Source organism: Puma concolor, chromosome C1 (genome assembly GCF_028749965.1).
Source record: "Puma concolor isolate L17-30 chromosome C1, mPumCon1.1.hap2, whole genome shotgun sequence".
NCBI lineage: Eukaryota > Metazoa > Chordata > Mammalia > Carnivora > Felidae > Puma > Puma concolor.
The window spans coordinates 21,091,092-21,115,336 of record NC_141674.1 but is presented as its reverse complement, the minus strand read 5'-3'; the positions used below and the strand labels follow the sequence as shown (position 1 = coordinate 21,115,336).

The 24,245-nt window shown below is 37.1% G+C and overlaps 1 protein-coding gene across 3 annotated transcripts in view; it reads left to right on the top strand.

Annotated features, from left to right (window-relative positions):
* EYA3 (EYA transcriptional coactivator and phosphatase 3) overlaps positions 1-24,245 on the top strand; it is a 106,261-nt gene that overhangs the window by 19,230 nt on the left and 62,786 nt on the right. For all 3 annotated transcript variants that reach the window (XM_086716177.1, XM_025931916.2, XM_025931910.2), the window contains exons 2-3: positions 14,616-14,717; positions 21,050-21,093. In XM_086716177.1, coding sequence (XP_086572303.1) covers positions 14,685-14,717; positions 21,050-21,093 — 77 coding nt within the window. In that variant the 5' untranslated portion in view covers positions 14,616-14,684. The remainder of the gene's footprint in view (positions 1-14,615; positions 14,718-21,049; positions 21,094-24,245) is intronic.

Below are 24,245 nucleotides of genomic sequence, written 5' to 3'. Positions count from 1 at the left end.
TCCAGGAGCTTAAAAACCACTTTCCTTGCAAAGGACTTATAGGGAAAGTTCTCGTGTAGGGTGTGTGGAATCAAGCCAAGTGACAAAAGCAAAACTACAGGTCCAACTTGTTAATCTCTCATAGGAATCTCTTGCTATTTGGGCCTTATCCTTAATAATTTTAATATTTTTCCCTTTGAAAAACTAAGAGCAACTAGTTAATGAGTTGACTTTCACTCAAGACCAGATTTCCCTCCTGAATTTGTCTTATGTCTAAGATATTTATTTATTTAATTTTTCTTCAGCAAACAGCTTTGTCATGTTTACTATGGTGCCAGGCACTATTCTGAGAGCTTCACAACTATTAACTCATTTAAACCTTATGACAAAGATAATATATTATTATTATTATTATTCCCATTTTACAGATGAGGTAACTGAGGCTCAGGAAAGTTGAATAATTAAACTCCCACAGCACTCATCAGTGCAGAGCTGGTATTTGAACCTAAGTAGTCTGGCTCCAGAGTCAGTGCTCTAAGCTTGCCAAACTTGCCTCCGACAGAGGTGAATTAGGTTGAAAATTGTAAAATAACAAGTGTTAAAACTTCACTGTCATTCTGAAACTAATACAACACTGTATGTTAACTACACTGGAATTAAAAAATTTTTAATATGAAAAAAGAAACCTTTACTATTCCTCATTCTGTGCTGAAATGACAGCACTGAATTTTTGGCTCATGGATTCTTGAAGGAGTAAATAAGTTTGGAGAAATAAAACATTGATCAAAGAACCTAACTTAGATTTTATAGTTCTTACAGGTAAGGACATACATTTCAAAAGACTTAGTTCTGTTGGTATGGTGTAAGATAAATTTTATCTGAATAATGGAGAACTAACTAATTGATGTATAAACATGGTATACAGATTTATAGAATGATATATAGAGTTTTGACTTGTGAATTTTGATGAAGTAGGGTACAAATTTTTCTATGTAAGTGGAAGCAATACATAGGATATTCATGTTGGTATAAACCATGTATCAGTCTGTAGCACCTGCAGAAAAAAGTTGTGATTCTCTTAGTTAACTTCACAGATTTAAGAGAGGATGAAGATAAAATTTTGGGGTTTTGAGGTCCATGGAGTCTGGTTCTCTATACATTAAATTCTTAGGCTTGTGACTGACAAGTTACTAAAATGTAGGAGAGTTGGAAGGAACGTAGTAGAACTTTGGATTATTATTAAACTCACTTTGACAAATCTAATTCAGATGAACTCATTCCTTTTCAATACTTTTTACCCTGGTTTTGGAATTTTTCCTATAGAACACATCTCCCTATTTTATTGGAAGCTTATGGGGAAAAGTTTTTGTTAATTTTTATTAAATAATATTTGATTTTAATATTTTAGTTTTTATTGTTTAGAGAGGGAGAGAAAGAGAATCTTTTTTTTTTTTTTACTGTTTATTTTTAAGAGAGACACAACACAAGTGGGGAGGGGCACAGAGAGAGAGAGAGAGAGAGAGAGAGAGAGAGAGAGAGGGAGACAGACACAGAATCCAAAGCAGGCTCCAGGCTCCGAGCTGTCAGCACAGAGCCTGATGTGGAGCTCGAACTCATGAACTGTGAGATCATGACCTGAGCCGAAGTCAGGTGCTTAACCAACTGAGCCACCCAGGTGCCCCAGAGAATCTTTTTTTTTTTTTTTTTAATGTTTATTTATTTTTGAGAGGGGTGGGGTGGGGAGGGGCAGAGAGAAGGAGACACAGAATCCGAAGCAGGCTCCAGGCTCTGAGCTGTCAGCACAGAGCCCGACACGGGGCTCGAACCCACGAACCGTGAGATCATGACCTGAGCCAAAGTTGGACGGATGCTCAGCTGACTGAGCCACCCACATGCCCTGAGAGAGAATTGTTAAGCAGGCTCTATGCTCAGTGCAGAGCTCAGTGACCTTGGGATCATGACCCAAGCCAAAACCAAGAGGTAGATGCTCAACCGGCTGAGCCACCCTGATGCCCCAAAGATTGTTTTATAGACAACTTCAAAGGATGATTTTCTAAGAAATAATATTAGAAATTATAAGAACAATTCTTCTTAGAGAATCTCTTCCCAATAAAGTGTTTTGTTTCTATTAAGAATTTGGTACAGACTAAATGAATTAAAAAAAAATTCTCAGTAAGTTCAGATAAGTATTCTATTAAGTGTAAAGTTACTATAAATATTCCTACAGCTGACAATACCATGATATGTTGGTCAGGCATACCTCCCAAATAAAGTAACCAGAAGAATTCCCGATTTTACCACAGTCACTTGGCTGGGCTGTTTATTTATGGAGGGAGTTCACCAGCATGGTGATGGCTTTTGTCTATCCACAGACAGTTCAGCCTGGAAGATGTAGTTGGTTGCAATTTTTTTGGCCACAGAAATGTAATTTGTGCTGATGCCTGAATTGTGAGAGCTAAAGGGCTCTCTTAGGGTCACTTAGAAGAGAGAGAGCCTGGGGCTCCTGAGTGGCTCAGTTGGTTGAGTGTCTGACTCTTGATTTTGTCTCAGGTCATGATCACAGAGTCGTGGGATGGAGCCCCACGTTGGGCTCTGCACTGAGTGTGGAGCCTTCTTGAGATTCTGTCTCTCCCTCTGCCCCTCTCCCCAGCTCGTGTGTACTCTATTGCTGTCTCTAAAATAAATAAATAGAGCTTTAAGGGAGATCACTGAGTATAGGTCTGCTGGATATTTGTGTCTACACAAAGGAGGACTCTTGAGTATGAAGGACTCTGAGTAATATGTTAGATATGTTAGATGTTTTAGTATATCAAGAAAGGTTACCATCAGTTTATGAGACTTTCAAATTTCTGAAAGATGAGAAACAAGGAGATTGGATCAATAGAGACTAGGAGAAGAAATCACAGATGAAAGTATATGTAGAAGTTTTAGAAATGTACCAGATTCAAGTAAACAATTATGAAGAAATGAAGGGTGCCTGGAGCTTAAATCAGTGTTCTGGCCCTTGCTCTTGATTTTGAGCATCTGGTGTTTGTCCCCTGGATAAAGCCTGGAGAAATGCTTTCCAGACACATTGAATGGTCTGCCTGAGGAGGGCAAGTATATCCATATGGTCTATTCTCCCCATGGTGTTTAGTGTTTATTAATCAAATTATGTAATTCTTTTTTCTTTTTAATTTTCAAAAAATCTTTATTTTTGAGAGAGAGGGAGGGGGAGAGAGAGTGCGAGCAGGGGAGAGGCAGAGAGAGAGGGAGACACAATATGAAGCAGGCTGCAGGCTCCAAGCTGTCAGCACAGAGCCTGAGGCCGGGCTCAAACTCACGAAACACGAGTTCGTGGCCTGAGCCGAAGTCGGGGATGCTTAACCGACTGAGCCACCACCAGGTACCCCTCAAATTATGTCATTGTTTTGCTTGAAGCACTCATTGCGTTCCCAAACTCCGTATCATGTGTTACAAAGCTGTGTGTCATCTGGCCCTTGCCTGCATCTGAGTCTTCTTTTCCAACCACTCATTCACTTGCTAACATTGGCCTTTTTGCCATTTCTCAACATGCCCAGATGTCATCCTTTCAGTTTCTTTACACTTGTTTTCCTTCTGAAACCTCTTCCTTTGCATCTTCTTATAACTCCATCCTTTTCATTATTAACATTTCTGCTGAAATGTTACCATCTCACAGAAATTATCACCCTATCTGAAATAGCTCCCCTGTAGTCACTCTCTATTCTTTGTGTTATTTTCCATAGTACTTATTGCTTTGTGAAATCATATTACCTTATTATTTGTTCATCTTTCTATTAGAATATAAGTTCCTTGGGGCACCTGGATGATTCAGTCGGTTAAGCGTCCAACTTTGGTTCAGGTCATGATCTCACAGTTTGTGAGTTCGAGCCCCGTGTCAGGCTCTGTGCTGACAGCTTACAGCCTGGAGCCTGCTTCAGATTCTGTGTCTCCTGTCTCTCTGCCCCTTCCCTGCTCATGCTCTGTCTCTTTCACAGAAATAAAATAAACATTTTTAAAAAAAAAGGAGTTTCTCAATTAAAATGCAGGATGTCGGCAGTCATGGCAGAGGAAGAACCTTTGGAAATACTTTATAAAAACAATGAGGACACTGGCAGACATAGTCAAAATCAACTGTTTCAGAACTCTGAACATTAACCATAGGCTTGTAGCAAACTAGGAACATTTATTTAAGAAAAATGGCCAAATCTCAAGAACACCGTGAACTTTGTAATGTTTTAACTTGCCCAGGTGCTGTCCTCTCTCCAGTTCCACAGTAGCTTTGAAAACCAACAGTCCCTAATCATGGTGAAAACTAGCAGCCCAGAAGCCAACTGGAAGCTACAGACCAAGACTGGAGCTTTTTCAAAGCCCTGTTCCAGAGAATTGTCATTATTTGACTTGTTATTATTTGTTATTAATTGACCTGTCTGGTGGTTCCTTAAAAGACCTCATTTGCAAACTTGCATATATTTGACCAGACTTGGAGCCTTTTCTGCCCAGGGTATTCATTGAAAACAATTAGAGGCAATTGAACGTCTCAGCTGCCTGTGGTAGTGAGTAACGGTTGGGGCAAACAGACTAACCAAAAAGCTTAAAAGGAAAAGCTGGGGAGTAGATGTCCATAGGGGATTTGTAAAGCTTTGATATATTCCTGGGAATCTAGAAGGCTGTGCCCATATGTTGAGCTGTGTGCATCTTTAGAAAGGACCTGAGAAGGCCCTAAGTTCTTAGTTCTAGTTCATGTTGAGGCTCTGTGCCAACGGATAGTGAAGGCTAAGGAAAAATTGTAAACTGGTTTAGTGTTAAAAGTGTGCCCTAATACATATACAGAGCCCATCCATGAAGACTGGGAGATTTACTGGTTCCAGGAGTCTAAGGAAATCTCTGTCTAATCATTAGCTGACCATTAAACTAACATCAGAGACTTCAGTGGCCACATGGGACAAAGAATCCAGACTCTGTGAAATTAGTTTCTCTATTTCCTTGTCCTATTTTATATTTCTTACCACTGCTTGAATAATAATTTACTTTTTATCTGTCTCTTACCAGTTAGAATATAAACATACTAAGAGCAGGGAGTCTTTGTGCACAGTTCTTTATCTCCAGTGCCTAGAATAATGCCTAGTACATAAAATACTTATTTTTTTAAAGTAAGCCCTGCACCTATTGTGGGGTTTGAACTTGCAACTCCTAGATCAAGAGTCACATATTCTACCAACTGAGCCAGCCAGGTGCCCCTAAAATATTTCTTGAAATGATGAGAAAATGGATGACTCCGATATCAATTCTCTATATACTTTGTCTTCTAGAAATTTGTTGAATCTTTTGCCTCTTGAAATCACTGTTTTTCTTTTCTTTTTTAAAATTTTATTCAAGTTTTATTTATTTAAGTAATCTCTACACCCCATGTGAGGCTCAAACATGACCCTGACATTAAGAGCCACATGCTCTTCTGACTGAGCCAGTCAGACGCCCCACTGTTTTTATTTTGTTGTTGTGTCTTTTATCTCTTTCATTCCTTTGCTATTATTTTTATGAAGTGGATCTCTGGAGAGATGACATAAATGGGTGTGCTTCTTCAGCTCTCTTGAATCAGAATGTTCTGATTACTGATTTTGATCAATAGGAAGTTCACTGAGAGTAAACTGATTTGGATGAAGTTTGGGAGGTTTTTTTTTCTTCTAAAATTTTTAATGTTTATTTATTTTTTGAGAGGGAGGGAGATAGAACATGAGCAAAGGAGGGGCACAGAGAGAGAGGGAGACACAGAATCCGAAGCAGGCTCCAGGCTCTTCTGAGTTGTCAGCACAGAGCTTGATGCGGAGCTCAAACCCACAAACCGCGAGATCATGACCTGAGCCGAAGTTGGGTGTTGTTTAACCCACTGAGCCACCCAGGCGCCCCGAAGTTTGGGAGGTTTTATGGTAGAATTCATTCTAAAGAGAATGAAAAGACTACACACATGCATTATGGTGTAAAACCTTATGCAAATAAACTTGACAATCTGGATGAAATGGATATTTTTAGAAAATGTTGCCAAATTTGACCCCAGAAGAATGAAATTCAGTAGACCAATAACAATAAAGGGAATCCGTAAAGTTATCAAAGGACTGCTCCATAAAAACTTTTAGACCTAGGTGTTTTCATAGGTATGTTATTTCAAATAGCCAAGGAATAGATAGCTGAACCAGAGCATGGATAAGAGAGAGTTTATAGCTCTTTTAAGGAAGCCAATGAAATGTTGATTCTAAAACTTCGTGGACAACACAAAATAGGAAACCATGGAAGAATCTTCCAATTATTAATGTAAAAATCTTACATTCAGTACTAGAAAATAGAATTCAACAGTATGTTAAAATAATATTCTACAACCCAAGAGTTTAGTTTCTGAAATAAATGTACATATGGTTCAATATTAGATCTGTTAACATGTTGTTTTAATAGATGAAAGAAAAACCGTATGGTCATCATCATTTTGGATGCCAAAAAAGCATTGACCGAATTAATATCTTTTCCTGATAAATGTTCTTCATTTAATTAAAATTGATGAATTCTTATTTGACACGATTAAAGAGAACTTATTTCATTTTTCTTTTCCTTTCCTTTTTTTTCTTTTTTTTTTTTAAGTAACCTCTGTGCCCAATGTGGGGCTTGAACTCATGACCCCAAGATCAAGTGTCGCATGCTTTATAAACTAAGCCAGGCAGACACCCCAAATTTATTTCAGACCAAAACCAATATCACACTTAATAGTGGTATGGTAGAAGTATTCTCATTAATGTGAGGAACAAGAAATGGATGCCCAACATTTAGTATTGTTACTTAATATTATAGTGGAGGTGTAAACCAATATCATTAGGTAGTAAGAAGAAATAAAGAGATTAATATTGGGAAAGAGGAAGGAAACTATTTTTATGCAGCAAGGGAAAATATATAGCTGAAACTCAACAATCAATTTTCTTACTGTTCTCATTATTAGAAAGAATGAGATTCTGGTAAAGTGGCAGTTTACAAAAGTACTAATACAACATCTTTCCTGTATATATGCAGAGTAATATTTTAGTGGCACCTGGGTGGCTCAGTCGGTTAAGCCTCCGACTTCGGCTCAGGTCATGATCTCACGGTTTTGTGAGTTCGAGCCCCATGTTGGGCTCTGTGCTGACAGCTCACAGCCTGGAGCCTGCTTCAGATTCTGTGTCTGCCTCCCACTCTGCCCTCCCCCACCCCTGCTCACGCTCTGTCTCTCTCGCTCTTTCTCAAAAATAAACAAACATTGAAAACAATTAAAAAGAATAAAGAATGTTCATTAGTGCAATTGGAGCATAGGTAAACCATTCTCCACAAGTTGGTTGTTTCTGATTTTTCATTTCTCTGAACAAACTTACTTTATTTTTTGAAATAGTGGAATAGAGTTGACTTTTTACCCCTCTACTTAATTTGGGGGGAAAAATTAGGAAATGAATCAGGCCATGGGCAATTTTATGACCTGACTCTAACCAGAGGATAGTCTGAAGATAATATGATTTTACAGCTGTGCCCGAATATTTTTTTAAATCTTTTTTAATGTTTGTTTACTTTTGAGAGAGAGAGAGTCAGAGTGTGAGCTGTGGAGGGGCAGAGAGAGAGGGAGACAAAATCTGAAGCAGGCTCCAGGCTCCGAGCCATCAGCACAGAGCCCAATGCAGAGCTTGAACTCACGAACTGTGAGATCGTGACCTGAGCCCAAGTTGGATGCTCAACTGACTGAGCCACCCAGGCACCCCTGAATATTTCTTATTTTCTTATAGTTCAGAGAACACTCGGTTTTGTTGCTTATATATATATTTTTGGTATTTCACTGGTACAAAGTAGTATCTTAAAAATATTACAGTTTATTCAGTTAGTGGTGAGAATCTTTTTTCCCAAGTGCTGATTTGGTCTTGGTGGTTACTTAAACTGTCTGTATCCTTTGATGGATACAGAGGCATTCATCCTTGATGGATGTTAGTCATGGTTTGCCACATAACAAATGATCATATTGTTGAATTGTTGGGTTTGTTTTATAGACATTAAGGTTTATCATAATTATATTTGTTATATCCTTTTAATCTTAGATTTGTTTTTTCTCATTGCATGAAAGTGCATTTTAATAACTGGCTCTGTTGATTTGTTGCTTATGCTTTCTTCTGTTGCACAAAATTTTTATCTCTTTTCTACAGATAAGTATGCTAATCTACTTTCTCCAAAATTTCCTGAATGCTTAGTTCTTCATATATTTAGAATTAGTCATGTTTTTCTCCACATTGATACCGTTTTTCTGGCAGTATTTTTTTAAGATTTTATTTTTTTAAAGTAGGGGTGCCTGGGTGGCTCAGTCGGTTGAGCATCCGACTTCGGCTCAGGTCACAATCTCACAGCTCGTGAGTTCGAGCCCCGCGTCGGACTCTGTGCTGACAGCTCGGAGCCTGCAGCCTGCTTCAGGTTCTGTGCCTCCCTCTCTGTCTGCCCCAACCCACTCGCATTCCGTCTCTGTCTCTCTCAAAAATAAATAAACATCAAAAAAAATTGTTTTAAGTAATCTATACCCACTGTAAGGCTCAAATTCACAACCCCAAGATCAAGAGTCACATGTGGTTCCAACTGAGCCAGCCAGGTGCCCTGGCAATAGTTTTTAAATATTGATTTTTCTCCACTTATAAGCACTTTTTAGATTTGATCATTGCTTTGGGATTTCTTGTCTTATGGGTCTTTTTGTTTATTAAAAAAATTTTTTTATGTTTATTTATTTTTGAGAGAGAGAGAGAGAGAGTGCAGAGTAGGGGCAGAGAGAGAGGGAGACACAGAATCTGAAGCAGGCTCCAGGCTCTGAGTTGTCAGCACAGAGCCCGACGTGGGGCTCAAACTCCCAGACTGTGAGATCATGACCTGAGCCCAAGTCAGATGCTTAACTGACTAAGCCACCCAGGCACCCCTCGTGGGTCTTTTAGTATTTTTTTATTGTGGTAAGTACACATAGCAGAATGAACTATTTTACCCACTTTTATTTAAACAAAATTTTTAATGTTAATTTTGAGAGTGAGAGAGCACGAGCAGGGAAGAGAGAGGACAGAGAGAGAGAAGGAGACATAGAATCCCAAGCAGGCTCCAGGCTCTGAGCTGTCAGCACAGAGCCCGACACAGGGCTCAGACTTGGGAACAATGAGATTATGGCCTGAGTCAAAGTCAGAAACTTAACCGACTGAGTCACCCAGGCTCCCCTACCCACTTTTAAATACAGCATTCAGTGTCATTAAGTACATTCATGGTGTTGTGCAACTATTACCACCATCCTCTGGTGGTAATATCTTTATTTGATGTATTTCTACCTTAACCTGAAACATTATTGTTGTTATTCTCAGGCAGATTGTTTAAATCTCTCAGTCCTAGTTGCCCTGTCCGTGGATAGGATAGTTGTCCTGTATGAGGATAGTTGTGGAGATAAAACTAGGTAAGACAATAAACTTAAAAATAATTGGGGATTATATATGCTTAGTAAATGATTGCTCTCTTGTCCTTCCCGCTATAATTGGTTTTAAAGACTGGTTGGTGTAGGGTACATCTTTCTTAATTCCCTCAATTATTCTCTTCTCCTCCAAGATACTCATTGTTATTTTTGCCTAATTTCAGTAAGATATTTGTAAGTATTAGAATAAACGTTTGTTCACTTTATATTTGAAACTAATGTGTATGTTTTGTGGATTAGGAATCCCAAATTACTACTTGCCCTCTGCCGCTTACTACTAAGCAATGTTTCACAAGAGACCACAGAAATGCATTCTTATGTTTTGAAACCATTTCTCCTGACACCTTTTCTGATTTTGCCTTGTAAGGCCTCCTACTTGATAAATTAGAGTTTATTTGGAAGAGGTGTCTTTAGATTTTATGTTTGGTACTTTGGGTGTTAGGACCCTAGTTTCTTAATTCATTTATGATCTCCTTTAAATAGATAAGTTATTATGGAATAACAATACTTGAAGCAGTTATCTTAAAGCCATTAAAAGACAGTATTTTGCTTACTGTTTTCATTCTTCAAGGCATACACATAATTATATTTGAGGATACCATGATAGACATTTGCTAATTATGTACTCTTTTTTTGCTAATTATGTACTTTTAAATCCTAAAGTAATCCACATGTTAATAATCTTAAGTAATGATGTACCACTTTTTTGACACTTCTTTAGATTACTGTTGTTTATAACTATTGCTGAGATACAGATTTTTTTTTTTTAGTTTTTTTAATGTTTTTTTTTTGAGAGAGAGAGAGAGAGACAGAATCCGAAGCAGGGTCCAGGCTCCAAGCAGTCAGCGCAAAGCCCAACGAGGGGCTCGAACTCCCAGACCGCAAGATCACGACCTGAGCTGACACTTAACTGACTAAGCCACCCAGGCGCCCCTTGCTGAGATATATTTAATTTGGGGAATGATGCTGTTAGTTTTCCCCAGGAAAACTGTAGCCTTTTGTTTGGTGTGTTCTCAAAATTTATCTATAAGGCTTTGGAAGAAATAGTAAGTAGACTTCTAAAATACAGTGTAGTCAGTGATTAAATTTATGAGCTACCTGTTTTCTCTTTAGAACTGTGTCAAAGATACTCACTTAATCTGTGCACACGTAGCCACATGCAAGTTCCCCTTCTAGGACTTATAATCAGAATGTTGTGCTCTATTTAGACACATAATCAAGAGTAACATATACTTTATTTTCATTGAAAGCAGTTTGACCTTTATTCTGTGCTGTGTGTGTGTGTGTGTGTGTGTGTGTGTGTGTGTGTGTGTTTCCCTTCCTATACTTAAGAGCTATAATAACATTGCAGTAACGTAAGTTCTTACCTGTAGCCATTTATAGTTACAGGGTGAATAGAATGTTTAACTTGGTGCAAAACAGAAATTATGACATAGGAATCTTAATTAGAATTTTGAAATAAAATATTTACTAATAATTTCCCTTCTAATTTCTAAAGATTAAAAATAAAAATTATGGCTGCTGGGGGGCCTCGGTGCTCAGCCAGTTAAGCATCTGACTTCAGCTTAGGTCATGATCTTGCACTTGGTGGGTTCGAGCCCCGCATTGGCTCTCCACTGACAGCTCAAAGCCTGGAGCTTGCTTCAGATTCTGTGTCTCCCTCTCTTCAATGCTCCTTCCCTGCTCATGCTCTGACTCTCTCTCAAAAATAAGTAAACATTAAAAAACAATTTTTTTTAAAATTATGGCTGCCATGTTACAAAAGTATCCTGCTTTATTTATAAACATGTGAAATCACAGTATTTAAAATTGACCTTTCAAATCCAGACAGAATTCCCTATTTTTTCGTTGTCAGCGTTTACAGGTAGGGAAAGTCTTAGGAAATAATACTATTTCTGTTCTCAAATGTAGATTTTCCCAGATTTCTGTCCATGATGATATATAGATACTGACAAACTCTCACCCAAAAAGGTGATTAAAAAGCTGTTTTTAGAAATCAATAGTAAGAATTGAAACTGGAAAATTATGAGAAGACATTACTGTCCAAATGCTCGAAGGTACTTAAAAGATTAACTCAGAGCATGTTTTGTAATTTCACTGGCCGTTTGACTAAGTTGTAAGTAATTGTATTCATTTAAATTGCAATAAGGATCCGCTTTCCATTTCTATGTCAAGTCCTTGTCAAGTCCTATTTTTGGATATTTTAAAAGATGAATTTCATTAAGTGTAGAATAATATCAGGTTACATTAAAAACCCACAATTCGATTAAATGCTAGAACTCATACATGGAAATGAGAATATTAAGATTAGTATAGTAATTCTGTACTTTTTTTGATATTAAGTATCAGAGCACTGTATCTGTGTTATACAGCACTTCCGTCTGTTGCTAGTAAACGTGACTTGATTGTAAGCATGTGCCAATTACAGAAAATGGTGTGAGGTCTTAATATTAAGGTTTTAGCACATTGAGAAGTGCTAGGAATGTGACAAATACTTGCATTCTTGTATTTAGTATATCCTTATATTTTTCATGTTATTCAAGTTATAAATTATTGGATAGAAGACTACTGTATTGATAGAAAGTAGTGTCTTAGATGCATGTTGTGAGGAAAATACATAATTTACAGCCATTATTAATATAATTAATATATTGTATACACAAATGTACCAGAATGAATGTTTGCAACTTTATACATGTTACACGTTGCCAGTAGAATCCCAGAAGATTCTGTAACAAATCATGTGCTTTCCTTGTAGATCGTTTTTTTTGTTTGTTTGTTTGTTTGTTCTAAAATGATCAAAATTATTGGTGATCATTGATCAATTACTTGATGTAAAAAAATATTTTCTAACTATAAAAATTATGCCCCTTTTATTTCCCTAAATTGAAAAGCTGAGAAACTAAAAGGGATTTTTAAGATGGAAATAACAAAGGGTGCTTATTTTCAAAGAAAAATAGAGGAGGTAGAATGTCTTCCAATTTTTCCCTTCAGGTTTTTTTGCAACTCACCATAGATTTTATCCTAAGAAAAATAAAAAAATTTGTTCCTTTTCATAATAAGATCACCATAATATTGCTATATTTCTAAAAAACAAAATTCAAGATTGAACATTTAGTTTTGTCTGGCTTGAGAATTTATTTCCCCACAATTAAGAGTAGTATTTCTTACTTTCTAAAACCCATGATCCCTTTTAATCAATAAAAAATGTCTGTTCTCCTTTGATGTTCATATTTTTTAAATCAATTAGTTCTTATGTTTAAAATTAAAGCACGTTATGAGTATCCTTTTCTTAAAATAATTTTTCTTACCTTCTGTCTTGCCCAGAAGTAGATTTTATAACCCTTCCCCCATGAGAAGGAATATCCCTTCCCTCTCCCGTGCTGAGAATCTACAAATTAGAGATTACAGTTATTACAGTGTGCCCTTCAATTAAGTAAAACACTTTTGTTTTACTTAAGTAAACACTTTTTGTTTAGGTGAGAGCTGGTCACACGAAAATTCAACAAATGAGGTATTAAAGGCATTACATTTGCCTCATGATTTGGCCAGATTTTGCTCCTGTTTTGGGATGAAATTATGTATGTATATTATGTACATTCAGATGTTATTAAAATCCCATAAAATAAAGACATTTCAATTTAAAACTAAGATGGGTAGGAGCTGGTAAAACATAAAAATGTTTCATCTTTCACAATTGTAATCAGTTTCACGTCACATTGATTATACTCTTCCGAGTAGAGCAAAACAAGTTCAGGCAAGATAGCCCCTGTGGGCTTTAGTTATTGTGCTCCGTAATTCTGCAGCACTAGTTATCTACGTCATGTAGTTTGAGAACTTAGCTTTTGAGGCTCTGTGTACGACTCCACGTGAGTATTGATGATCACATGCTTCTGACCTTTAAACTTTTTTTCTTACGACATTCTAGGTCCGGGAAGGGATTAAAGCTGTGGTAGAGTGGGACAATTTTGCATCTAAAAAGACACGTTTTCTCTCTTTTTCCCATTCTGGAGTGTGGCTCTAAAATAAAGCATGCTGTATTGCATCGAGATGGAGCAGTAGAAGTGAAGGGGTGGTGTTATTGGCACTACTGAAGTTTTTCATTTCTTTTTTCATGTTTTTTATCTGTTTCCATTACCTTGCCCATAAGATTCTATACTTGCTTTAGCTTTATAGGTTAAGTTAGGTGCAGTGGTTGGTAGAAGTGAAAACAGGAGTGACCTTAATTAAAACCAGAAGCAGGGTCTGAGAAGGTAAAGAGTTTGCTTTGGGGCACCTGGGTGACTCAGTTGGTTAAGTGTCCAACTTTGGCTCAGAACATGATCTCACAGTCCATGAGTTTGAGCTCCATATCGAGCTCTGTGCTGATAGCTCAGAGCCTGGGGCCTGCTTAGAATTCTGTGTCTCCCTCTCTCTCTGCCCTTCCCCTGCTCAAACTCTCTCTCTCAAAAATAAATAAACATTGAAAAAATTAAAAACAAAATTGGCACAGTAGGATATTTAGTGGAGCTTGTTATTTCAGAATAAAATTGGGTCTTGGCTTTACGTGATTATTTTTCCTTAATTCTATAATTCAAGGTTTTGCTTTACTTATTTATTTGCATTATTAAAATAAATCCAGAAGAACTTTCCTTTAAATTAATAACATATATATAGATAGTTGGTTGTGAAAGTATTTAATTGATATTCCATTTTGTCCTATTTAAAGTGATTTGGTGTGTCTGTGTTAACAATTATGTAAATGTTCCAGATTCAAGCAGGTTAGATGTTATCATAACATACTGACTTGCTAGGCTAGTTTTTATCATTTTTTAATGTAACAATAATCCTCAAAAATAATGTTTTAGTTATCTGCACACAGCTGTCATTATAAAATATTTAATGCATTGGGCACTATAGTAACCACGTTTTAAGTAAACCAGAAAGGCTTCCACGTGTTGGCTTTTGCGATGTAGTATAAAGGTCATTGGGTATACCTGTCTTGACTTGGTACAGCATGTCAGTTTGGAAAAGCCACGTGCAGGTTTGAGATTTTGAGATTGGGACTCACGTAGAAAGCTTGAGGTAACAAAAATTAAAAAAAACTATTATCTGATGGCCTCAATGATAAAAGAGGACATAAAGCTTTGGATCCCCCCTCTTTTTTAAACAGACTGTGAAGACTGCTTGACAGACACTTGCAATCCAGTCACATAAGTGTAAGAAAGAAATATTGGTCCTCATGGAAGAAGAGCAAGATTTACCAGAACAACCAGTAAGTATTTCCTTTAACAATTTAAAGTTCTTTATAGAAAAGCTAATCTTAAGAGATTTTAAAGATCACTCAGTTATACTGCAGATTCCAAATTAGAAATAAAAATAAGGAAGAGCCTTCTTAATACTTTCCTTCTAAGAAAACAATTTCATGTCCTTTAATTCACATTTTGTTAATACCTGGGAGTCTGCTTAGAAAATTCAGTATTACAAACTGAGTATTGCATGGGCGCCTGGATGGCTCAGTCGGTTAAGCGTCTGACTCTGGCTCAGGTTATGATCTTGTGGTACATGAGTTCGAGCCCTGCGTTCGGCTCTGTGCTGACAGCTCAGAACCTGGAGCCTGCTTCAGATTCTGTGTCCCCCTCTCTCTCCACCCCACCCCTACTTGTGCTCTCTCTCTCTCTGTCTTTCAAAAAAGAATAAACATTAAAAAATAAAAATAAAAAAAGTACTGTATTTGCAAATGCCATTAAAAAAACCCAACAATTGGGGCGCCTGGGTGGCGCAGTCGGTTAAGCGTCCGACTTCAGCCAGGTCAGGATCTCGCAGTCCGTGAGTTCGAGCCCCGCGTCGGGCTCTGGGCTGATGGCTCAGAGCCTGGAGCCTGTTTCCGATTCTGTGTCTCCCTCTCTCTCTGCCCCTCCCCCGTTCATGCTCTGTCTCTCTCTGTCCCAAAAATAAATAAACGTTGAAAAAAAAAAAAAATTTAAATATTTAACATAAATAAATAAAATAATTTTAAATGTCCTCAGGTGATACAGATTTATTGCCTCGTTGTGGCCTTTTATTTGGTTGTATATTTTGGTCTTTCTGTGTTTTGACCCTTAGCATTTAAAAAAGCAAAATAAAAAAAAAATAAATAAATAATAAATAAGGAAAGGCAATAGTAATCATTCTCGTAGATACTTTTGTATTAAAGGATGTTTTTCTTTTGTGTTGAGATTTTTCTGAAGTTAGATAAATACTGAGTCAGTTTACTATCCAGAATGAGCCTCTTGCATTTTATATGAAGGAAGAATGCAGAATGATACATGTTTACCTTTATGAAAATCCAGCTTAGAAAAATTTGAATTTTGAAAGCAGGTAATAGGGTATGCTTTTCATGTTCCAGATGTATTCTTTATATCACAGAAAGATGGACATGTGCTCACAAGAAGTCCTTTAATACATTTTTAATATTTTCTTTATGTTGAGAAGTACATACTGATGATTACTTTGCCATTTTTCTTTTAGCCCTCTCACTTAAGGCAAGTATAAAACCAGAAAGATACAGCAATTGGTAAAATGACCTTGAGACATTTGAAATGTCATCCCTTATCCCTGTTGGGACATCGATAATCAAGGAAATGGTAGAATTAAAAATCATCCTCAGCAGTGGTCCTAGGATATGTACTGTGAGAACAAATAGCTGGGTTAGAGACATTAAATGTACCAAAGAAAATGATGGCATTGAGTTTTTAATGTAGTAAGACAGAAGTCTGGTCAAGAGGTCTAGTTTCAAAAGACTTATGTGTTGACATACTGTTGAAATGGGTATTGTTGTTAGTAACTCCTTATGTATTTAAAGTAGAATTGTGAGGCTGACCTGCTGGTGAGTTGTCTTTTCTACTCTGCTTTATTTCCTTGCTCTTCTATTCAGTTTCTATAACATGATGTCCAAAACCTGTTTGTTACTTAAGAAGGTGAGAAATGAAACCATTTTAAAAACATTTTCTGCTGACTATAAATGGTGATTGTCACAGAGCATCATTTTTTTATTGATTTGTTCCTGGGCCTTAATTTTTATTTTTATCTTATCTTATCTTATCTTATCTTATCTTATCTTATCTTATCTTATCTTATCTTATCTGTAGAGAGAGAGAGAGAACAAGTGGGAGAGGGATAGAGAGAGGGAGAGAGAGAAAATCCCAAGCAGGCTCTGCAGTGTCATCGCAGAGCCCGACGCAAGGCTTGAACACACAAACCATGAGATCATGGCCCGAGCCAAAGTCGATGGCTTAACTGACTAAGCCACCCAGGCGCCCCTTGGGTCTTAATTTTTAAAGGTAACTGAGTGATAACACAGGGAAGTCAGTGCCATTGAAGGAAAAGCTTAATGTCCTTAAAAGTGAAAGGCATGGCACGTCACACAGGGCCACAGGGGGAGGCACCAATGTCAGGAGGCAAAAAGGAGCTAGGGGAAAGCATAGGCCATAGCCATTATTGGAGTTTCCAGAGGCAAGGCAAGGCAGGGTAAACGATTTAGGTTTGTGTAGTCTGAATAATTCCAAGGGCTTTTGGGGTATCAAGGATGTTACTGGGTGCTGGTGTCTGGCTCTGGGGTGACTCAGAGCAGGGGAAGTATTGGCTTGGTGTGTAAGTTGGATAAAGGAGATGGATCAGAGTATGGGCTCTGGATCACAGGGAAGATGTACACAGCTTGGTCCTTAGTTTGGCCCTGTGACTAATGGCTGCCAAATGGACAAATACAGAATCTGACAAAACAGAATATTTAAGAACTGTTCAAAATAATTAGAATGGAAAGAGTAAATGTTCTACTTTGAAGAGAAAAACAAGTCTTCACAGGCTGTAGTAGAGGTCTAAAATTTGAGTAGAAAGAATGATTCTATTCCAAGTTAATGATGATAAATAAAACCAAGAGTTTTAACCCTACTGTTACTTGTATATATAGATGTTACTAGTGACATTATTACAAGAATTATTTTAATCTCACTATCTCTTCTTGTCTCTTTCCTGCTGAATTATCCCTTTCTTATTTCTTTACTAATTACTTGCCCTGTCTTAAGCTTTATTCAGGTCATTGTTGACGTGCAACATAAATTTTAGCTTTGGGTTTTCTGTCAATTGATTATTGCCGATCAATCCTCAGTCTTCTGCATTTGGAAATGGTTCACTCTGTGTTCACCAGTTACTTTGAAATTATTGTCTTTCCCCTTCCTTGACCCCCAGTCTTTATCTTTTTCAAATACTCTGAAACAGTTGTATTATTGTCCAAACTGGAACTCTTTTGAAGAGTAAAAGGGGACATTAAACAGACTTGGTTCCGGAATAAGAGGTATAAACCAAGATTGTCCCTGCTAAGCTGGAAGCACATAAAAATACCTGCTTTTATGGCTATCAGGGGTGCTCTCTGAATTCAAGTTTTGAAAGGACCTACATGCATAGGAAAAATTTTAGAAGAATATACAGCAAACTTAATACTGATTATTTCATGGAGGAATGAGGCAGAATGAAGTCTTTTCTATTTTATACATACCTGAATGGTTTGAATTTTTAAAAATAAGAGCATGTATGCCTTTTGTATTAAAATGTTAAAAAGAAATTACTAATGCTTACTGTAGACAACACAAGTGGCAAATGCTTTATAACCATAGTATACTCTCCAGGCTAGGATGTAGAACAGGAGTGTAGCTTGGGAACCATTTTTGAGAACCATAAAAAGGACTTTAAAATTGTGTTTTGGACTTGGAGGGGAAGGAGAAGAAGAGGTAGAACAGGTGGTGAAGAGACAACTTCTTGACTCAACACCCTGATTTCTTTTGTGTCTTCTTTATCAAGGAGGATAAACTTAGGTAAAGGATAGCATACCTCAAAGTTTAAAAATGTTTTTATTCCCATATTTATAAGCAAGTACCTAACTTCTTTCAAATGAGTTCTGTTCCTCCAGACTAATAGCAGTTTTATACCATAAGCCTAAAACTTAGAGACATCAGTGCAAAGCCAGCCTTGATCATCTGAAAAATCAGAGTAAGGAAATGCTTGAAACAAAACATGGATATTTCCTTTCCTTTAAGGCATGATTTTTTTTTTTTTTAGCAGAGGTACAAATAGAACCCCGATTTCACAAATTTGCCATTGGTTCTTTTTTTTTTTTATGTTCAGTTATAACATGCCCGTAAGATTATATCGTTTTTTTATTTTTTTTTTTTATTTTTTTTTTTTTATTTTTTTTTTCAACATTTATTTATTTTAGGGACAGAGAGAGACAGAGCATGAACGGGGGAGGAGCAGAGAGAGAGGGAGACACAGAATTGGAAACAGGCTCCAGGCTCTGAGCCATCAGCCCAGAGCCTGACGCGGGGCTCGAACCCACTGACCGTGAGATCGTGACCTGGCTGAAGTCGGAGGCTTAACCGACTGCGCCACCCAGGCGCCCCTATATCGTTTTTTTAAAATAAAAGCTTTGAGAAAAAATTGACATATCCATTTTATTTTTTATTATTTTTTTTTTAAATTTTTTTTTCAACGTTTATTTATTTTTGGGACAGAGAGAGACAGAGCATGAACGGGGGAGGGGCAGAGAGAGAGGGAGACACAGAATCGGAAACAGGCTCCAGGCTCCGAGCCATCAGCCCAGAGCCTGACGCGGGGCTCGAACTCACAGACGGCGAGATCGTGACCTGGTTGAAGTCGGACGCTTAACCGACTGCACCACCCAGGCGCCCCGACATATCCATTTTAAAGTAGTGTTTTTATTTTTTTTTTAATTTTTTTTTTTTAACGTTTATTTATTTTTGAGACAGAGAGAGACAGAGCATGAACGGGGGAGGGTCAGAGAGAGAGGGAGACACAGAATCAGAAGCAGGCTCCAGGCTCTGAGCTGTCAGCACAGAGCCCGACACGGGGCTCGAACTCACGGACCGCGAGATCGTTACCTGAGCTGAAGTCGGACGCTTAACCGACTGAGCCATCCAGGCGCCCCGTAAAGTAGTGGTTTTTAATATATTCGCAATGTTTTTTAGTGATCACTAGAATCAATTTTAAAACATTTTCATCATTCCAAAAAGAAACTCCATACCCATTGGCAGCCACCCCCCAACTCCTTCATCCCCTGCAGCCCTAGGTAACTACTGATCTAACTTCTGTCTAAAAATTTGCCTGTTTGTAGACATTTCATGTAAATGGAATCATACATTATGTGGTTCTTTGTGACTGGCGTTCTCCACTTAGCATAATCTTTTCAGGGTTCATTTACATTGCAGCATATATTATGTACCAGTACTTCATTCCCTTTTATTGCTGAATAATACTGTATGAATTTATTTTATTTATCATTCATTGTTTTATTTATCATTATTTTAACATTTTATTTATCCATTTATCTGTTTATTCATGAGCATTGGGGTTGTTTTCACTTTTTGGCTATTTTGAATAATGTTGTTAGGAACATTCCTGGACATATGTTTTCTTTCTTTTTTTTTCTTCTTCCTTTTTTTTTTTGTTTGTTTTTTTGGTTTTTGGTTATATAGCTAGGAGTCAAATTGCTGGATTATATGGTAACTCTGTATTTAATCCCTTGAGGAACTACTAAACTTTTCCAAAGTAGATACACTATTTTACATTCGGTTTCTGGATTGTACTGTTTCAACCTGTACTTTTGTAATATCTGTCTGTATCTTTTTTAGTTAGTTTACCTGCTTGGAATGCCAGGCAGCGGATGCTTCCTATCTCTGGTTTACAGGGGGACATAATTGCCCAAATCAAGGCAAACAATGTCTGAAATGTTAAATTTAATCATATTAAATAGCTATATTCCCACCTGATATTTTTGTTTAAGATTATTTAGTAGATTTTCAGCTTTTTATTAGCTTGAGATACTCTCAATCCATAATTTTGTAATTTTGTATGGCTAAGCATACTAAGCATGTTTCTACTGTGACTAGTTATTCTAATCAGAGAACTCTAAAATCAGATCTTTGTAATATATATGAAAGCAAGGAAATCCACTGGTACTGTTAAATGTTGTTGATCTTCTGTTTGGGATTCTTAAACTGTTTCAGTGGAAATGCTTTTACCTCAGAATGAATTAGAAAAAGATGAAAATCTGGAATAAAACAGAATAGCATAAAGAATATTTTTTAAATTACTCATAACCTGATAAGAATTTATCTTTATTTTTGGCATGTAATTTAAGTATAAAGACATTTCTGTTTCATAAAGTAATAAATGAGTTGATGTTGTTGAATATGCCATACTTACTGTTTGATAATATAATTATGAGTCTGTTAAAATTTAAAACCAACTAATTTGTACCCAAGTTTGGATACTTTACTCTGGTAAACATTGTATCTTGAGTAAAAATCCTGGTAAACATTTTACCTTGAATCTGAAAAACAATTTTTTCATTGAAAAGAAAGAGCTCATGTGAAAAACAAAGAAGCCCATCTCTAACTCTAAAATATAACAAAGGTTAATTAAATAAATGTAAACAAAACAAAATGGAATAGTTACCCTGTAAATTATTAGTTAATATCAGCCTGCCATTTGAATAGGTAGATGATTTCAGAAACAGAGCACTATATTGATGCCTTTGTATATTTATTTTTGCAGGTGAAAAAAGCCAAGATGCAGGAATCAGGAGAGCAAACTTTAAGGTATGAAAAGTTGAATTTCTTTTTAATGATCTACTTAGTTTTTTTTCACCTGCTATTTATAAGTATATGGGTACATTTTGGGTTGACTACTCTAGTTTGAATTTTAGCATCAGTCTTTAGGTTTTGAAATTATTTAGTTTAAGGTGAAAATATCCTTCCACTGGTTTGTCCTTGAAACAAATAAGTGCTGATTTTTGTCTTATTAATTCATTATTTGTTTAGGAATTTGTACTGAACTCATATTATCTATCAGGTCCTGCAATATACGGAAGAGACATGATGGTGAACATTCTTCAGTCAGATGTAGAGGGTACAAAATGGGAAAAAGAAGCAGAAATAAGGGAAATCCAAAGGATTTGGCATTAATCACCAAATGGACATGGGATGCCTTAATCATTAGCTCTACTCCCTGTAGATAAGAGACAGCTTCTTTGCCCCTCATACTCCGGCTTCCACAACACCATAGTTTTCAGTTTTCCACAGTCCTTACTTCTGTTTGTCTATGAACCAGTAACTGCACCACCTCTAACATCTGAACTTCCAGAATCCTACTCTTTTAGTACCACACACTCCATTCCAGCTCATTTATACTACTGCCACACTAGCCATGTGATATCCTCCTGTACATTTTCCGTTAAATGAGCTATCATATTTTCACTCTTACCCATTGACGCTTCCCACAAAGATTTCAATATTTTTCTTATGCTTTTTAAATTATAAGATCTATTAATCAGTCCCTTGCAAACATTTCTACCTTGTTCTCCTTTTCCCCTGTGTCATGCTTCCTTAGCAAAACCACAACCCTGGGTAGACCACCTGTTCACCTATTCCATTCTTACTTCCAGTCACCTGAACATTGTCAGAGAAAAACACAAAACTGTTTTCATTTATGATTACATCACAAACAGGCACTTAAGCACTCCTGGTGGTCCAGCCACCCTTCCTAGTGTGTTTTATCCTAGGCTGTAAAATCATCTTTCTTTCCCTCCCTCCCTTCCTCCTTGCCTCCTGCCTCCTCCCCTTCCTTTCATCTTTCTTGCCCTTTACTTTGCTCCCATTTACCCAGCTGGGGATCTTGCTCCCTAATTCAAAGAGAACTTAGAAACATTTAGATAGAAACTATCTCATTTGTCTGTCACCACATCTACCCATTTATCTGCTTCTCTACAATATTCTCTTTTACCCTATCCTCTGAAGTTAATTCCTCTGCTTATATCTAAGGCTGATCCTTCCAGTTATATTATGGAACCTACCACCTTTGTCTTTTCCTATAATTATCCCTTCTCTCTCCTTCAGTTTCTTTATTATGATAAAATATATATAACATAAACTTCATTCATTCATTTTTAAGTGTATAAATCAGCGGCATTATTATATTCACATTGTTGTGCAACCATCACCACCATCCATCTCTAGAACTTTTTTCATCTTCCTAAACTGAAACTCTGTATTCATTAAATAATAGTTCCCCATTTCCCTGTTCTCCTAACTGCTGGCAACCACTGTTCTACTTTGTCTCTGTGATTTTGACTACTCTGAGTATCTCCTTTTAGTGGAATCAGACAGTATTTGTCTTTATGTGACTGGCTTGTTTTATTTAGTGCAGTGTCTTCAGGGTTCATTTATGTCATAGCATGTGTCAGGATTTCCTTCCTTTTTAAGGCTGAATAATATTCCATTGTACGTCCAAACCTAATTTTGTTTATTCATTATTGGTTGATTGTGTTGATTATTTATCAGAGAGAGCGAGAGAGAGAAGGGAATGAGCAGAGAGAGAGGGAGAGACAGCATGGAACCTGACATGGGGCTCGAACCCATGAACCATGAGATCATGGCCTGAGCCAAAACCAGAGTCGGATGCTTAACCAACTGAGCCATCCAAGTGCCCCTGTGTTGATTATTGACAAGAGTTCTACTGAATAAGAATCAAGCATTTGTGATGCTCCTCACTTTTTGAAGAGTTTGGGTGTTTTTGCTTTTTAGAAGGAGAAGTCCTTTTATTTGAGAACATCTTTTTTTTTTTCCCCATGCACAACTGTTAAGCAAAATTTATGTTTATATAACTGTGAAAATAAATGTTGAGATAGTACATAATTTTTCTAGATTTAATAATTTTATTTATTTTTTAAAAAATTTTTAATGTTTATTTTTGAGAGGGACAGAGTGCAAGTGGAGGGAGATACAGAATCAGAAGCAGGCTCCAGGCTCCAAGCTGTCAGCACAGAGCCCCATGTGGGGCTCAAACTCACAGACTGCAAGATCATGACCTGGGCCAAAGTCGGATACTTAACCTACTGAACCACCCAGGCGCCCCTAGATCTAAAATTTTAAATGTTTAACAAAGTACTAGGGGCACCTGGGTGGTTCAGTCCAATTGGGCATCCGACTCTTGGTTTCATCCCTGCTGACAGCTCAGAGCTTGGAGCCTGCTTTGGATTCTGTCTCCCCCTCTCTCTGCCCCTCCCCTGCTTGCTCTCTGTCTCTCTCTCTCTCTCTCTCAAATATAAATAAACATTTAAAAATTTTTAAAAATAAATAAAAAGTTAATTACATTTGAGGAAAAGTTGTTTGAACATTCAGAATATACCAGGAAAAAAAAACTATATTGATATTACACTTGAATATTAGTGGTCCATTCAGAAAAGATATGAGAGCCTTAAGAATTTTGATGCTGTGGTGGTGTCCATGTGGCTCAGTCGGTAGAGCATCTGACTTCAGCCCAAATCATGATCTCATGGTTTGTGAGTTCAGGCCCTGCACTGGGCTCTCTGCTGACAGTGCAGAACCTGCTTTGGATTCTCTGTCTCCCTCTCTCTCTGCCCCTTCCCCACTCATTCTCTCTCTCTCTCTCTCTCTCTCTCTCTCTCTCAAAAATAAATAAACATTAAAAATTTTGATGCTGTGTATTTTTAATATAAATAACATTTATTTTAAAAGTTTTGCTGCGTAGAAACTATTCTTGTTTTTTATTAGTCAGTCTTACCTTTCCAGATATATGGAGCCTCTCGTACAGTGTCCTCTACTTCTCCCTAGAGTGTAGAATAGCAAAGTGGATTTCTTTCTAGGAAACACGAATATGGAAAGGATGCCTGGGCTGGGGAGAAGTTGTAATATAATAATAATGGCTACAGTTAAATTGTCTGTGTTCTAGT